At 34.3% G+C, this 19,269-nt stretch overlaps 1 protein-coding gene across 1 annotated transcript; it reads right to left on the reverse strand.

Annotated features, from left to right (window-relative positions):
• Positions 1-3,157: 3,157 nt before the first annotated feature.
• Positions 3,158-5,447, reverse strand: LOC104226566 (UDP-glycosyltransferase 74E2-like). Its single transcript, XM_009778593.2, has 2 exons — positions 4,718-5,447; positions 3,158-3,978 (listed from the first exon to the last, which is right to left on the reverse strand). The coding sequence occupies exons 1-2, from the start codon at positions 5,339-5,341 to the stop codon at positions 3,265-3,267; spliced, it is 1,338 nt and encodes a 445-aa protein (XP_009776895.1). The 5' UTR covers positions 5,342-5,447; the 3' UTR covers positions 3,158-3,264.
• Positions 5,448-19,269: the final 13,822 nt, after the last annotated feature.

The following is a 19,269-nucleotide window of genomic DNA, read 5'->3' on the forward strand; positions in this document are numbered from 1 at the left end:
GTTCTAATATTGTGGTTGTATGAGTAAATGTTATTATGGTTTTATGTGTAAACTTTATATATTTCTTTTTGTTTAGACGTTGTGATTGTATCATTAAACTTTTATTGAATTAAAGCTTCTGTTTGTTGAGCTTCTATCGTTAAGCTTCTGTTAAGCTTCCCTTTGCTTTACGTTTGTAAAGCTTCAGTTAAGGTTATGTTTAGAAAGCTTTAGTTAACTTTATGTTTTCATTTTCAGTAAAAGGGAGAGTTCGAACTCTAGTGACATAGTAGATCCTTATCCAAGTTATTCGTCAGACGATGAAGATGAAGAAGAACTGGAGGAAATACAGAGGGAGCAAGATGAGAAGGAATGGACGGCTTTATGTCAAATAGCAGGTAAATTGATTTTGATGTATTACAAAAAATACCTATGCAAGGAACCTTGTCGTACATCTAGTCGCTCTGAAAATGTATTTATTCAAGAGATATTAAGAGGAAACGAGACTCGTTGTTATGAAAATTTTCGATTGAGGAAGTCGGTGTTTGTTGATCTACCGAATGACTTAACTGAAAAGTATGGGCTTAAACCCACACGTGGAATGTCTATACACGAGATGTTAGGCATGTTCTTGATGACTTGTGCACATGGAGCTGGAAATCGATTGATACAGGAAATCTTTCAACATTCGGGAGAAATAATTCATAGACACTTTCATAGTGTTTTAAAGTCCATTTGTGAGCTTGCAAGAGATATAATTAGACCACATCAAAATTATAATGATGGTGCAGGAGCTCACAAGCCATGTAATGGTCAATATCTCCCTTTTTTAGAGTAAGAAATATTTTTACATAATTTAAATATTTTTACATAATTCTTTTTATTAAACTTATAACTTAACTTTTATAAATATTACTAACTTAAGTTAAATTTATACTTACTTGTAAATATGTGTAGGATTGTATTTGTGCACTTGATGGCACACATGTTAAAGCAAGATTACCGCAAGGTCAAGAGATACCATATATTGAACGTAAAGGTTATCCGACTCAAAATATTCTTGTTGTCGTAGATTTTAATATGTGTTTTACATTTGCATGGGATGGGTGGTAAGGAGTAGCTAACGATAGTCGTATATTTGGTGAGGCCCTTCGTAGACCAGAACTCAATTTTCCACGTCCAATTGGAAATAAGTATTATCTAGTTGATGCAGGATATCCGCATATGAAGGGATATATGGCTCCATACAAAGGAGATAATGTGAGATATCACCTAGCACAATTCCGTCGCGGTGCAACAAGACAATTGCGAGAACCAAGAGGGTGAATTGAAAATTTTAACTATTTGCATTCTTCTTGTAGAAATATTGTAGAGCGCACATTTGGGGTTTGGAAAGCAAGATGGTCTATTTTGCGAGACATGCCTTTCTATTACATTGACACTCAAAGAGACATCGTACTTGCTATTATGGCCATTCATAACTATATTAGAAAAAAATGCAATATGGATGATGCATTCCGAGCAGCTGAGAATGAGAGATATGTTCCATCGGTTGATCCTGGCGTTGATACATCTTTGAGAGCTAATAACAATATAAATGCGGAAAATGTGGAAGAGCAAAGTGATCTTGTTTGGATGGGTCTTCGCGATTTGATTGCTAATGAAATTTGTGAAGCTTGATACTTGTAGCTGTATAAATCTTTTAAAACACTCATATTTATTATTTTACATTTTAATTGAGAAACACTAATGTTATCTTGTTATTTTGTATGTGTTTGGATCTTCTGTAGCATGATCTGATGACATCTCATCATGGATAACTTTGTGAATTTACAAATTATCAGTGCATTGATCACCAAGCTAAATGGATTCCCAATCCCATAAGTTTATTATCAGCTTAAGTTATCTTAACCCTTAAATAACAAGAATGCTTCAGCCACTAGGGAAGCTATAAGAAACATCCCACGAGAACCAGCCAGAAGCATACTCAACGGTTATATTTTTTTTCCTTGCATGCACATCGGAAAAAATGAATTAACAGGCAGTCTTGGCTGAATAGAACCATTTTTACCCAGATTTTCAATTTTTTTCCTCTTTTGTACAAACTAAAAATGAGCGTTCAAGAATTATATTTGTAAAAACTATCTTAAGTAATCATTTAAATTGAAATTAAATTAAAATATAAATTATTTTTTATTTACATTTATTATATAAATCAAATATATTGTAGTAATCAGTTCCTTTATAATGTTAACAGCTCTAAGGATATTTCTGTCTTTTTAATAGAAAAAAGTTCTTGCCAGCACTTATTTACCAAACACTTCAACAGCTTTTTTTAGGCTTCAGCACTTTTATCCAAACAGGTAACTGTTTATTTATAAAACAAGTTTCAGCACTTAAAAGCTACTTTTTTCCAGCTAATCCAAACGGGCTCTAAGTTCCTAAATAGATATCTTCGACCATAATTCTCAATGCTTAATGTTCTAATCTAAGTTGTTGATAGATGTTTAAAGTTCTTAAATATATATTAGTACTTTCATTGTTTCATTTTCTATGATAGTAATGACTTCACACAGAGTTCAAGCCGTATTAGAAAGTATGACGGAACGGTATATAATTGCTCAAACTAATTAATTCCCATTCATTAGTCATGTTTGTACGAAATTTATTCCCCAAAACTATAAGCTTTGTTGGTTTATAATGTCGTTCCGTTATATTTCCTTTTTTCCTAGAACCCCATCGAATGAAGCAACTGATTTACGCAAATGTTCCTTTTTAACCACTATTTAGATTTTGTCCCTATTTTTAAAAGTTGTGCAAATATAGACCCTGAAAATTATCCCATCGAATAATGTTAGCCTCAGATCTAATGTTTGTTCGTATATTACTCACAAAATATTACACAGTCGTCTAACGTTTACAATAACTTATAAATTGCTCAAAAGAGATCTTTAAACCGTAATCTAAAAGGTCCATAAATTTTGAGAAAGATAGAAGGAGAACCACTTACTAAACAGTTATGTAATGTAGCACTAAAGCACACCTACTACAAGTATAACATAACCAAAGCTCCCTACATCATACATGTTTAGTTTTCAAGCACAACACAAAATTGAGAAAGCAAGAGTATTTTCTTCTTGAAACAGAGACTGAATTGCCACTAAGATTTACTGAGAAATTTAGCAATAAACATAACATTTACTTAGAATATTAATCTGATGCATAACTTGATCAATTTTGTCAAATACATATATCTTTTCTCAATCTGATACTCAATTTAGTGCATTACAAGTTGGAAAGAAATTCTTCAATATTTTTATCAGAACTCCCTCCTTCATCTACTGCTTCCTTAGCCAAATTTTTCCATTTAATTGCATTCTCTTTTAGCATTACACCTTTCTCTCCCTCCATCACTTCCCTTATAGAACTTGCTACTTCTTCTCTTGTAATTACACCATCTTTTCCAGCCTTAACTCGAATTCCCGTTCGCCATACATCACTAATAAACTTAGCATTAGTTGGTTGATCTGTCCACTGAGGCATACACACCATTGGCACTCCTAAACTCAACGCTTCGAGTGTCGAATTCCATCCACAATGAGTAAAGAAACATCCAACTGATTTATGAGCTAAAACATCAAGTTGAGGACTCCAATTCACAATTAGTCCTTTTTCTGATACCTTTGACATGAAATCATTTGGAAGTTTGTTTTCTTCAGTATCTCTAACTACCCACAAGAAGTAGGAGTTGCTCATTATTAATCCAAATGCTAATTCCTCCATTTGTTTTTCTCCAAGACTCGCCAAACTTCCAAATGATACATAAACAACTGAGCCAATTTCTTTCAAATCTAGCCATTTCATACAAGTTTCACCATTAGGTTTGATAAGACTTGAGCCATATTCTTTGTCATCTTTTAGTCTCTTGTCAAGATACATTGATGGAATAGTTGGTCCAATTGTTTTGATTGGATATTGAGTCCTCATCCAGTCAACCACCTATGCAAATTCAGCAAAAGAAACATCAGATTATCGGTATGACACTGTATAAGCAGTGGCGGAAGGAGAATATTCGCCAAGGAGATTCAAAAAAGCTAAGGGAAGTCAACATCTAATATATATACATGAAAAAAGAAATTAACCTTAGTATATACAGTGTAATTTTCAGCAAAGAAGGTTCAACTGAACCTCATTCCGCCCACCTAGCTCTACCACTGGATGTAAGGATATGTGCGTATCTAGCCTGCTTAAGTGGAGTATTTGTTTTCTTCCGTCTATATGACACTCTTTACTCTTTAGTGTGTTACTGAACATTTCTATCTTAGGAAACTCTTTAATTTTAAACTTTCATTACATCCTTTTACGTCCATAAAAATGTCATAACAAGTTTAAGCCCATCTACTAAAAGTACTTCTGGTATGTGCCAAAAAAATTCTTTCTGTTTTTAAGTCCGCGGCTAATCAAACACCTGCATATAAAATGCGACCGGAGGAGTATATTATTATAGCACTTTGGGGTGGTCAACTTGTGTGCTACAGATAAATTATACTTCTGCTGTATTTAACAACAATTTAACTTCAAAATTTTCATTTTTTACACTAAATAAGATTGTTTAAAGTCACACATATATATATGACATATTTCGAACCACAAGATTCAAAAGTTCTTTTTAACTAAAATTTCGTATCAAATCAAACACTGCCACAAAAATTGGGACGAGACGGGTGAGAGAGCATACCTCCTCTAACACATCAAATGTGTTGAAAAAAAGCCAATCTGCTTTCTTGAAATTAATATTCTGGCTGAAGACAAGTCTTACAAGAGATGGATATGAATCACCCTCATACACAAAAGAAGGCAAATCTTCCTTTTCTAACAATGGAAGTGAAGGCAAAGAAACAGCAGAACCATCCAAAATAATTTTACGTATTTCTGGATCCAAATGATAATATATAGCACTAAGAGAACAAGATTGTGTAAAAAAAGCAGCCCCTTTAATTCCTAACTCATGTGCTAAATCAATCGCCCAAGCAGTGACTGAATCAAATACAAGAACTTTCACAGGATATTCAGAATCAAATAATTTCTCAACAATTTTTTTCAAATTGTTAGATATTAAAACAAAGAACCATTCAAGAAAAATATCAATACTTTTTGGTGGTGACTCATCATGTGGAATTGACTCAATTTTGACTGAACAAGATTCCATTGGCATGGATTTGCTAATAGAATCTATAGTAACTAGGGTTACTTTAACTCCTCTTGATACCAAACGTTTGGAAAATTGAACCATTGGATTTATGTGGCCTTGTACAGGGAAAGGGAGAACTAGAACATGAGATTTGCTGGTTATTTCTTCCATTTTGGAGTATACTTTTAGCTGCTCAGTTAAGCTTTTAGACTTTTATTGAGAGTAGTTTTGGAAAAGAAGAGCTAACCTTTGTGAAAAGTTGGGACGATACTTCTCCTTTCCTTTGAATTTATGCTAACGGCACTTTGGTACACTAAGATCACGCCATGTGCGGAATTCGGAGAAGAATCGGACCACAAAGGTTTAAAAGATTATTTTCACGGCTCAAATCCATAATATCTTGATCACATGGTAGCTACTTTATCAATTACGCCAAGGCTCCCCTTTAAATTTACGTTGGGTCGAAATATTTTCTTATTAATCCGTTTAAAAAAGATATCACATTTTTTATATAGGAGTACAGAAAAGAATTGAACTTTAAATTTCTCGGTTTTATTTTTAATGAAATTTTTATGATTCCACAAATTTATGACATTTAAAATTATAAATTTTAAAAATTTTACAACTACACAAATATTATACTCACGTAATTTCAATTTATATAAACTTATTTGACTGAACACGAAGTTTAAGAAAAAAAAAAGATTTTTGAACCTGTTGTATAAAATTAGGCACATATATTTTGGGCAGAATAGCTTCCTGACTACTTAAACTTGTAGGGGTTTTAAAAGCCGATACATAAACTTTCAACTTTCTCATATGAACACTCGAACTCATTTTTCCTGTAACAAATAAACACATTTGACCATTGACCATTGACCATGTGCGCGTGTATTACACATACACATACGTGTCCATCCAGTCAGCAAATGACCAATGAATGTCTTACACGTCAAAGCCGCGAAAACCCTAACCCAACAGATCGGGGTTCGCTCTTTATTCCATAAACCGACCCCCTCCCCTCATTTTAACCTCTCTCTAACCAAAATCTCCCCAATTAAACCTGGGTTACCAATGGGCTAACAATCACTCACCCCTTTCCAAAATCGATCATAATCACTCACCAATTTGTTCTCGTTTATTATATGTTAATCTCGTTCTGATCGAGTTTCGTTTGGTTCATGATTTCGATTTCAGTGACGTTATATGATCTGATGGTTCGTTTGTCTCTTTTTGATTCCATCATTTTCATGGTCTGAAAAAAAAGATAAAAATTAGATAGAGCTTCAGATTTTACAAAATGGAGGAATGGAGTTTTAGATTTTAGAAAAATGGAGGAATATGTTATTTTAGAAATGAAGAAGAAGACACTTAAATACAACCCATTTTGTACCATTGGGCGTTGGAAAGGGGCTTTCACGCTCTTGTGTGCCGTGTTTCTCATACAGTCTGCTGATTAGGACCAACTGATACTACATGGTCATGGTCATGGTCAATGGTCAAATGTGTTTATTAATTACCAAAAATTGAGTTTGAGTGTTTAAATGAGAAAGTTGAAAGTTAATGTATCGGCTTTTAAAAATCCTACAAGTTTAAGTGGCCAGGAAGTCGTTCTGCCTATATTTTGTGTGTAGGGGCGGCTCAACAATGTTGGTGGCTTAAAGTCAAATCTTCATGTTAGGGCTTATTCTTTTTTAAAAAATCATATATATTTTTTATTAAAATTTTCCTTACTTTTTGAGACGCAAAGTTATTAATATTCTTTTTATAATCGAGTTATTCTAACAATTCTTTTTCGCATGATAATATAGCTAATTCATTTTAGTATCTTTTGAAATATTGTGGATCCTAGATAAGATTGTATTACATTAAAATTTAATAAACTTCTTCCCCCAAATGCAATTGTTAGAAGAATATTATTTGATAAGGAATATAGATATTTGAAAAAGAATCAAGTATTATTTTTTCAAGTCTTGTTAGCTGATTGAGTATATCGAATAGGATATTATTTCTACTTATAGTATTTCCTTTAATGTTTTTAATTCGAAAAATAAGTCTGAATTATCCATTAGAGTGACTTTTCTCATATTCTTATCACCTAGTGATCTCAAATTTTTCACTAAAAATTATAGATATTTTTACACTTCCGATTATTCAAATCTCTATGGTCGACATCAGTAACAAATCAAAGTTTTTTTTCTATTAATTAGGTTATAATTTTTTACTTCAAAATATTCATTTTTAAAAAAAAATATTAATTTTTAAAAAGTACTACTAGAAAAAAATGGGGCCCCTAAACTTTGGGGGCCTAAAGCAATTGCTTGGGATGTCTTACCCTTGAGCCGACATTGTTTATGTGGTTATAAATTATTGCAGAAAGGTAATTATTTTCAAATATGGAAAGAGTCATTTTTTTAACACAGATTAAGAAAAATAGATTCACATAAATTAAAAAAAAAGGGACTGATATATTTAGAAAAATAACCTTCAAAAAGTTGTATGTATGATGTTTAAGTTTAAGGCAGGAAAGTTAACCACAAAGATAGGAAACTGTCTTGTCAATGTTGTTTGGCTGTTTGGTCTTTTTGTCTCGTTAGTTGGCCGTAGGGTTGGGCATATATTGGGTAAAATTGATAGCCTGAATCGAAAAAAGTTTAATGGATTATTAGTATTAGATTATTGGGTTAACAGTTCAATAACAGTTTAGTGTTACTTTATTATTGGGTTATCGGTTCGAGTTTCGGTTTCCCAATTTTATTAACGGTTTAACCGATAACCCAATAAACTTTATAAAAATATGATTTTACCCTTAGGTATATAAATTTTTCAATTCTCCCAATTCTCTATCTACTGTTATAACTTAGGTATATAAATTTTTCAATTCTCCCAATTCTCTATCTACTGTTATAACCCTCTCAAATTTATCATTCAACACATAGAGAAACAATATTGTAAGGTTTATCATATTCTTTGTTAGGGTTTATAATAGTAGAGAAAGTTTATCATATTCTTTATACGGTACACATTATCCTTCATTACTTCTTCCCTCTAGAATCTAGATTGAGTTATTTTATCGGATAAACTGATAACCGAACCGATAACGATCGATAACAAAATTAGTCGATAACCGATAACTGATATCTTATCGGTTCAGTTATCAGTTTAGCATATTTATAAACCGGTAACCGATATGCCAAACCGATAACATTTACAACCGAACAAAACTGACCGATGTCAACCCCTAATTGGCGGAATATGTGGTAGGGGCTATAGATAAATGTGTAGTTTTTTTATCTAGATGTGATTTTGTGGCTGGTTGAAGTAATTTTTGTAAGATAGGAACAGTATAAATTATAATAGGAGAATTAACCTAAATAGTTATCTACCTTATCTATTATTCCCTCAATTTCAATTTAGATGACACACTTTCTTTATTAGTTCATTCAAAAAAGAATAGCAGATTTCTATAAGTAGAAATAATTCAACTTTAAATTCTTCATTTTAATCTTAATGATAAGCTTTTACAATCACACAAATGGCATAGCACCACAAAAGCTTTTTGTACCCCTTAAGCTTTTAAGACCACAAGTTTCAAAAGTCTTTTTTTTCTTAAACTCCGTGCCGAGTCAAACTACCTCATCTAAATTGAAACGGAAGGAGAAGAATAAAACTAGATGGCAAATATATACATAATTCATATAGAATATATGTATAATCATGTATAATTAGTATATAATTTATTATGTACCGGCTAGGAGAAGTAAAATAGTAAATCCCCTTAGCTACTTCTATAAATAATAATGGGAAAAGGTCTTAATTTACATCCGTTAATCTTTAATAATATCAGACTTTTCAACTTGTTTTATCTGTTATTGAAAATCGAAAGCAGATTTGCGTGAGGATAGACTATTGGCATCACTTCTCTTAAAGTGCGTCCATTTCTCCTAAGTGGAATGCTTTGTGTATAGAATTGCCCTTGAAGATAGAGGGCTTTAATACAAATTACTCAAGAACCTTTTTATCCTGCCTTCAAAAGAATTCGCTTTTTCATTTGGAATCTCACATTTGTCTTATGTTCCTTTTTCAAAAATCATCGGGTGTCTAAAATGTATTGACTCGATAAATAAGATTTGTGTGGTAGATAGGCTGTTATGGGTGGTTTTAGCTTTCCATATTACAAAATTTCATTCTCAGAGCTCGAATTCGATATTTCTAATTAAATGTGAAGAAATCATTATCATTTTATTATGCGCCCGTTGGCTATAAGAAAAAATTTACTTTTTTCTAAAAAAATTTATTTTATTCGAAATTAGTGGTTACAACAGCAACAACAACAACAACAACAATAATAACAATAAATCCAGTGCAATCTCACAACGTTGTCAAGACCCAAAAAATTAAAAGTCATGATGGCACCTAACTCAACCCGCTAGGTAAGCCAACTAACAGAAAAACACAACCCAACTGAGGTTATAAGAGAAAGAGAACAGATAACTGAGCATTTATGAATTTACCAAGACCTTGTAGTACGAGCTTCTAAGATTTGGAATTTCAAAACTGATACAAATAAATACACGTTTTGTTCGAAGGTTACATAAACAGATTAGCAATAATCTAAACTACCAAGGACAAGTGGCAGCTATAACCAAACGCACGAACATCTTCCGAATCAACACTCGACGTCATCAGTAGCTCCGCTCCAAAATCTGCACTGAACGTGCAGAAGTGCAGTATCAGGACAACCGACCTCATGTACTGGTAAGTATTTTGTCTAACCTCGACGAGGTAGTGACGGGGCTTTTAGCTGAAAGATGCTTATTGTTATAACATGTACATTAAACTAACAATATGGGCAGTTCAAAATATAACAGATAAAATACTGTATAAAACTCTGCGAGACAATCAACAATTACTAGCAGGAATCACAATAGAAGATTTACAATCCTTCCTGGTATGAGAAGTGTATTCAAGATATCAAGTCAAATGGCACGATAACACCCTTCGTGCTTCTATCTCATCCTCACCATATATAAATAAATTTATGTGACAAATCAATTAGCACGACAACACCTTTCGTATGTTCAACTCATCCTTCCCAAATGTACGGGCTTTTAGCTGAAAGATGTTTATTGTTATAACATGTACATTAAACTAACAATATGGACAGTTCAAAATATAACAGATAAAATACCGTATAAAACTCTGTGAGACAATCAACAATTACTAGCAGGAATCACAGTAGAAGATTTACAATCCTTCCTGGTATGAGAAGTGTATTCAAGATATCAAGTCAAATGGAACGGTAACACCCTTTCGTGCTTCTATCTCATCCTCGCCATATAAAAATAAATTTATGTGACAAATCAATTAGCACGACAACACCTTTCGTGCGTTCAACGCATCCTTCCCAAATGTACGTATAGTATAACCAACCAGATGACAGAAACACGGTAATAGGATTTACAAAGTAGGAAATATGCAAGTAACAACAATGGACGAGGATATACATGTGGGCAACAATAAAAGACTAGGCAGAAAGCACGTGAGTAATAACAACCAATAGGAAAATAAAGAGTATCAACTTCAATTAACTAGCATAGTGGAGGCCTAAGTACAAATATAGCAAACAAGAAGGAAACACAAGATCTTTACAAGTTAACAAGCAAGGGCATGAATGACTAGCATGGTGGAAGGCTTACACTAATGTGCAACAGAATAGACACAACATGAGTATAATTATAAAAGCAGGAAATATGTATGGTATTTGCAAGTTAAGCAAGTAGAAGGTATGAGCAACACAACAACAATTGAGATGGAGATCATGAAAGAACAATGGCAATAAATCACTTCAAATCCATAATTGTGACAATAACAGTTCAAGGTAAAGACAAGAATATATACACTGAAGGCTGATATCTAACATAATGCATGTCCCTCATCCTCGCCTGCACGGAAACACCCATCGTGCCATGACCTCACGATAATATATAAGAATAACGATATAAATAAAATGGTACGGCGTCACCCTTCGAACTTTAACTCTCAAATGATATGGCACGGCATCACCCTTCGTGCTTTTACTCTCAATAATGTGGCACTGCATCACCCTTCATGCTTTTACTCTCAATAATATGGCACGGCATCACTCTTTGTGCTTTTAATCTCAATGATATGGCACGACATCACCCTTCGTGCTTTTACTCTCAATAATATGGCACGTCATCACCCTTTGTGCTTTACACTGGCCCTCACATGATAATGTATAAATAATGGCATGGAATTACCCTTCGTGCTTTATACTCTTTTTTACCAAGCATATGAGTATCAATGACAAATAAGGCAGGAAGCACAAATAATATCAGGGAGAGTGTTTTAATAGATATTTCAAATAAATCCCAATCACATCTTTCCAAATCAACAATGATTCAACAATCCTCGAGAATCATGTTATTCAAATACTTCCACAATTCTCACACTGATCCACAACACAAGCATAGAGTCTAGTATCTCATGAGTATGGGTCTTAGTAATTAAATAATGATTTCGCATAGAGATGACCGAATTAGAATATCAATGTATTCTCAGAATCCTACCAACTTCGATCAAGTTATGTTGGGCTAATTCTTGATTACTAACATTTTATATTACGTTCTTAACATCGATAAATCAAGTGAAGCATGAAGCAAGGAAGTTATGTAATCCTACAAGACACAATTATAGCAAATCTACTCCCGAGCATGATTAAACCCGACACATATATATACGCTTGTCACCTCATATATGTATCACCTCCGCATGTAGCAAACAATGACAAATAGGAGGAAAAATTCCCTCAACATAGTTAGGCAAAATACTTAGCTCGAACAAGCCAATAACAATACCGAGCAAGACAAGCGATGCTCCAAAATGTCATCCCGCGCGTAGTGCAAAACTAGCCAAAAGTAACTCAAATGCATCAAATAAACCCAAGGAGGAAATTACAATTGATAAAGAACGAATTCTACAGCAAATCCCAAATCCGGCCGAAAATCACACTCGGGCCCACGCCTCGAAACTCGACAAAACTCACAAAATCCGATAGCCCATTCAATTACGAGACTAACCATACTAGTTTCACTCAATCCCGACTTCGAATCGGCTTTCAAATCTCAAAAGTTCATTTTATGAAATTTCTATAATTTTCTCCAAATTTCCACCTAAGATACTAATCAAATGATGAAATCAGTGATATATTCATCTATATTAACAAAATCCGAGTTAGAATTACTAACCCCAATGAATTCCTTGAAAAAAACTCGAAAAATCGCCACAAACTGAGCTCCCTAGGTCCAAAATGTGAATTAATGCCCTAAATCCCGTATATATAGTGCACCCTTTGGTCTCCACTATGCGGTCCACGAAAATCTAGGCATGTCCGCGAAAATCCAAGCCCATGCGGTTGCAAAAAAGTGGTGCGGCCGCACTTTTGGTGGCTACACTGATAGACCTTAGTATTTTGGCTAACACTTTCTCTACAGATGACTAAATGATGACTTCTCGACTTTTCTGGAAACTAGACACGAAGAGCTACAACTTCCGTTCTTAAATCATCTCAAAATTCCTTGCACATCAAAAGATATGGGCTTCCGAAGTCGGACCAGCGGATCTGCAGATCTCCCCTAGATCGCGGTCGCGACCAAAATTATGCGGTCCGCGCCCCATCCACCGTAGTCTGCAAAAATTTTGTCGAGGTCTGCGTTTCCAAGGTACCAGAACCATGCTAGAGTTCCGGAAATGTCCGGACTCGCTCAAAACTCACCTGAAACACACTTGAGGCCTCCAGAACCTCAACCAAATGTACCATCAAGTCCTAAAATACCATACCAACTCAATCGAGCTCTCGAATCACATCAAACAATACAAAAATATGAATCGCACACCAATTCCAGCTTAATGGACTTAAAACCTCAAACTTCCACACCCGATGCCGAAACCAGTCAAATCACGTCTGATTGACCTCAAATTTTGCACACATGTCAAATTTGATATTACGGACCTATTCCAACTTCCGAAATCGGAATCCGACTCCGATATTAAAAAGTCCACTCCCGGTCAAACTTCTCAAAAATCCAACTTTCGCCATTTCAAGACTAATTCAACTGCGGACCTCCAAATTACAATTCGGATGCGTTTCTAAGTCCAAAATCATCCAACGGAGCTAACAGAACTGACGAAACTCCATTCCGAGGTCAAATGCTAAAAAGTCAACTTGGTCGACTCTTCCGACTTAGAACTCAAATCTTGAAGTTCATTCTTCCAAATCGATCCCGGATAACTTGAAAACCAACACCGATGATTTACGCAAGTCATAATACATCATGCGAAGATACTCAAGCTCTCAAGATACCGAGCGAAGTGCAGATTCCCAAAACAACCAGTCAGGTAATTACAAACGTGGGATCTGAGGAGGGTAGTGTGTACGCAGACCTTACCCCTACCTTATGAAGGAAGAGAGGTTGTTTCCAATAGACCTTTGGCTCAAGAACAGTGAAAAGGACACAATAAACAAACATTAACAATGACAAGGAAATAAGATAAAAGAAACAAATAGCACAACATGTAATAGCAGAGAAACTAAGAATACGAAGCTATAAGAGAAGTGCGACAACTACCTCAATAATGCCACATCATCTAATCAGCAAGGAACTCGGAATAGGAGAATAAGATTAGTACTAATACTACTAGAAGAGACTTTTGACTACCTGTCAACCCACAACCCTAATCCTCGACTTCCACATCTACCTGTAGAGGGTCATGTCCTCGGTAAGCTGAAGTACAGTCATGTCCTGCCTAATCACCTCTCCCCAGTACTTCCTAGAATTCCCTCTGCCTTTCCTCTAACCCGCTATGGTCAACCTCTCACAACTCTTCACCGGGACATCGATGTCTCTCCTCTTCACATGCTCCAACCATCTCAGCCTCGATTCCCGCAACTTGTTTTCCATAGGGGCCACACCCACCTTGTCCCTAATAACTTCAAATTCCTAATTCGGTCCTTCCTGGTATGCCCACACATCCATCTCAACATCCTCATCTCTGCTACTTTCATCTTCTAGACATGAGATTTCTTGACTGGCCAACACTCGGCTCCATACAACATAGTCGGCCTAACTACCATTTTCTAGAACTTGCCCTTAAGAATTGGTGGCACATTCCTATCACACAAAACATTAGACGCAAGCCTCCATTTCATCCACCCCGCTCCAACACGATGCGTAACATCCTCATCAATCTCCTCGTTTCCCTGAATAACAGACCCAAGATATTTAAAAGTATCTCTGTTGGGGATGACTTGTGTATCAAGCTTCACCTCCACTTTTGGTTTCTCCGTCCCCACACTGAACTTGCACTCTATTCAGTTTTTGTCATACTCAACTTGAAACCTTTAGGCTCTAGGGTCTACCTCCACAACTCCAAGTATTCGGAATAGTGTTGTCCATGAAATTTCACTTGAAGTTGAATTTCGGAATTTTTCGGAAATTTGAAAAACTCCAAAAAGAAACTGTTTTTCAAAATTTTCAATTCAAATCGCTCACAAAAATTCAAAAACAGCTCTAACTTGTATTCATGTCCAAACACAACTCTAATTTTCAAATATCATTTTCACATAAATGTTTTTTACTTTTTTTTTGAAATTTTACAATTCTTATGCCCAAACGCCCACTATATCTTTTGGTGGGTGTTGTGTCTTCTTACGGCAATGGAAAATGCCTCACTGTATTCTTCTATATTTAAACTGTATATCAAGTTGGAGTTTATTATAGATTTATAGCGCTATTAATGCCAAAATATAATCACAAACATGTCAGCTTTTCCATATGTACGAAATGAAATGATAATACATGATTTTACGACCCCAGTGAATAGTATGGTTCCTGCTATCATCTGGTCGAAATAAAAAGGTACGTAAATTTTTTATGAATAGTCACAATCATAGTCACGAAGAACAAAATTGAGAAGATTTGTCTTTTTTCGCGACAATAAATTGAAAAAAGAAAACGACTACTCCCTATATTTCAATTTGAATGACACAATTTTCTAATTAGTCTGTTTTAAAAGAATAATACATTTTTACAATTTGAAATAATTTAATTTTAAACTCTTCATTTTTATTCATTTTACTCTTAATGAGATGTTTTTATAACACAAACAAATATCATGGTCCCATAAAAAATTTACCCCTTAAACTTTTTAAGACACACGTTTTAAATTTTTTTTTTTTTTTAAACTTCGTGACGAGTCAAACTACGTCATTAAATTGAAACAGAGGAAGTATTTGTTTATAGTTTTGATGGCTAAAATTTCGAGTTTTGAATATCCATGTGATAAAATTGGCGAGAAAATAAGAAGTACGAGTTTGAATCCCCTCCAGTATTTAAGCCTCCAATAATTATCAATTGTCTTCTTGATTAAATCTACAAGTGGACAGAAATAAGCATGTGTACTGCATTTTTAATAACCAAAAAGACCAAAACAGACGAAAAGCAGTTTATGGAGTATGTATTATGTTGCTCCAATATGGGTGCGGGTATTTTACGCAAATTCATCTAAAATAAATTTATCTTCACATTAATTCAGGTTCGAGGCACAGATCGGCACATTTCTTTTTGTTGAAGAGTAATTTAGGAGTATATATTTTGTCAAATATAATTTAACTCGATTTCTATTTACTAATTAAATCAAAGAACAAATGATCGTTTTGTAATTATGACTTGATTTTTTATTTTTTAATTAATTAATATTCATTGAAAACTACTCAATTTCGTTGAGGATACTGAGATACGACTTGCTTTTTGATGGATTCGACGCGAATCCTATCATACTTTTGGAATATTCGAACAGTGTAATGTATTTGTCAACATCCGAAATAGATAAGCTCAAAAGAGAGAAGAAGAATTAAGGGAAAACAACATCAAATACTCCAAAATTGCTGAAATTCATAGCTAGGAACCCACCAAAAATTCTTGGACCATGATTGAGTGGCCAAAAAGATGTTGGGCTAAACTGGAAAAAAGAGCACGGTATAGCCAGTTTTCGGATTGGTCATTTAAAAATAGTCAGCGTTTACGAAGTCAATGAAAAATAGCTACTATTTTGCTGCAATAGAGACCGGTCCAATATAATATACTGGAGTTCAGTGCACCTGTATATGAACTCCAGCATATTATGCTGGACCGGTATACTTTGCTGACTCCAGTATAATATACTGGAGACAGGAGCACCGGTGCTCCAAACTCCAGTATATTATACTGGACAATTATACTTGTTGGAACTCCAGTATATTATGCTGGAACTCCAGTATATTATGCTGGAACTCCATCATATTATGCTGGAGTTCCAGCATACTTATCCTGAAACTCCAGTATAATATGCTGGAGTTCAAGCATACTTATGCTAGAACTCCAGTATAATATACTGGCGTATTTTTCGGGTTTTGAACAGTATTTTCGCTCAGATTTATCTTTACATGAAAAGTGGCTAAATTTCGATTACTTTTGAAATTGGGCTATTTTTGAGCGACCAGTTGTAAATCTGGCTATTTTGAATTTCTCCCGCTAAACAGGTCTAAAAGTGATCCTAACATGGTGTAATATTGCAGAAAAGTATATCAAATGACTTTGAAAATGGATGGTTGATTTTTTGACCTCGCTTGCTCCATGGGCAAACCTTAAGGTCAAATGTAGCGTCCATGGAGCAAGCAAGGAACAACACTTGTTAAACTTGAAATTCTGTCCATGGGGCAATCGGTGTCAAAAGTGACACCTGAAGTATCCTATTTGTGCAAATCACCTGTAATATTGTCCGTTTTGCGCCAAGTCCACAACTAAAATGCCTCACACCATTAGGAATATTCAACTCCTTATAAGTGGTTTTCTTTTTTACTTTCCACGTGAAACTTTGTTTCGTACAAACCCAACAAAATAAAAAAGGGGAAAATTAAATACATCAGGGAAAACAAAAACGTGAAATAGGAATGTCATTGTTTTGGGTTCTACTCAATTCTACCAAAAAGAAAGTGGAGGAAGTGCACAGTTAGCCACTAATAACACATGTATTTACTTCTAAGCCACTATTTAAAATGTCTTTAGTCTTTAGCCACTGTTTTAATAAACTTTAACTGCCCGGACGAAAATACCCTTCTGCTCATATCCTTAACTTTAGGACTTCAAGACTACATGTCCTTAACTTTTGAACTTGTAACTCTAAGTTCAGGACTTCAGGACTACATGTCCTTAACTTTTGAACTTGTAACTCTAAGTTCAGGACCAAGTGTCCTTAACTTTTGAGCTTGTTAGTCTAAGTTTAGGACATATTGTCCTTAACTTTTGGGTTTCTTAGCTTAAGTTCAGGACCTATTGTCCATAACTTTTGAGCTTGTTAGTCTAAGTTCAGGACTTCAGGACCTATTGTCCTTATCTTTTGAACTTGTAAGTGTAAGTTCAGGACCTATTGTCCTTAACTTTGGGCTTCTTAGCCTAAGTTTAGGACCTATTGTCCTTAACTTTTGAGCTTGTTAGTCTAAGTTCAGGACTTCAGGACCTATTGTCCTTAACTTTTGAACTTGTAGTTGTAAGTTCAGAACCTATTGTCCTTAACTTTTGAGCTTGTTAGTCTAAGTTCAGGACCAAGTGTCCTTAACTTTTGAACTTGTAATTCTAAGTTCAGGACCAAGTGTCCTTCACTTTTGAACTTGAAACTCGAAGTTCAGGACCAAATTTCCTTAACTTTTGAACTTGTAACTGTAAGTTCAGGATCCATAATGTAGCAAAAAACCAAATGTTATTTGTATCTTTTCACAAAATAATAATAATAATAATAATAATAATAATAATAATAATAATAATAATTATAATAATAATAATAATAATAATTGCAATTTACATATAAGATTGATGTCAAATTACACAACAGAAAGCTAAGAACAAAAAGAAACAACTAAAAAAATAAAAGACTACAGAACCTAACCAACCAAAAGAAAAAGAAAAATAATGGCTTCTAAGATCACCTTCTTAGTCCTCTTTTTTTTTTTAAAAAAATGGATATCACGGCTTAGAATGTGATCTTAGAAGTATTATTGTTCACTAGTTTTAGAAGTATTATTGGGAAAAAAAAGGACTAAGATAGTGATCACTATGATCCAATTCATCGTGTTCTGACCGCAGAGTGTGCGACAAAATGTGAGTTTGTATTATTGGTTACTGGTTTTCCTTCCGGCACAGTTCTTTTCCCTAACATGAAAGAGATAGAAGAAAGGGTAACACGGTCTTTTCATATTAATTTTAATAGACTAGTGGCTACTATTGCTAAGCATTAAAAATGCTGGATAAAAAGTAAATACCACTTTAAAAAGTGGCTACCCCACACAATTTTTACAAAGAAAGTAGGGGTATTATCACTTTTAGCACGCGCCAGAAACTATTTACATTTAGTAGTTGAAAAATTGTATAAATTTTGTATAATTTTTGTATATAATATACAGAATGTATATATGTAAAAAAATTATACATTTTTTCGACTATTATTTTGAAAGTGGCTATACAGTATCATTTTTCCAAAAAAGAAAGTACATATGTGAACACAGACGTGAAGAAAGAGGACTTTTTGTCTTGGGTTCTATTCTTTTTCACTTCTCAATCGCAACTCTTACTTCTCTATCAGGTGAAAATGCAGACATATGGGTGCAACTCATCTCTGTTGTCTCCAAACCTTTCATGGTCGACAAGGTCGAGAGTGGTGAGAGGTCCATAGAGGATGGAGACGTATTAGGTTATTTTGGAAATGTTTCATGTGTTGTGGTCTTGTGGATCATGACTAGTGAATACAATATCATCGAAAGACTTGCATCCAAGAATGTGAGCTATTGGTTAATAAAGTAAATTACGAACCACAATATCTTAGGTTCAAATTTCAAAGAGGCAAAAACACTAGGTGATGTGCTCCCATCTGTCCAAATATTAATAGATAAAGTTAGCTGATACTTATTAATCAAAGTGTGCAAAAACTAACTCGAACACCACGGGTATTTAAAATAACATCACCGAAAGACTTGCACCTTTGAT

Source organism: Nicotiana sylvestris, chromosome 10, assembly GCF_000393655.2.
Source record: "Nicotiana sylvestris chromosome 10, ASM39365v2, whole genome shotgun sequence".
Lineage (NCBI taxonomy): Eukaryota > Viridiplantae > Streptophyta > Magnoliopsida > Solanales > Solanaceae > Nicotiana > Nicotiana sylvestris.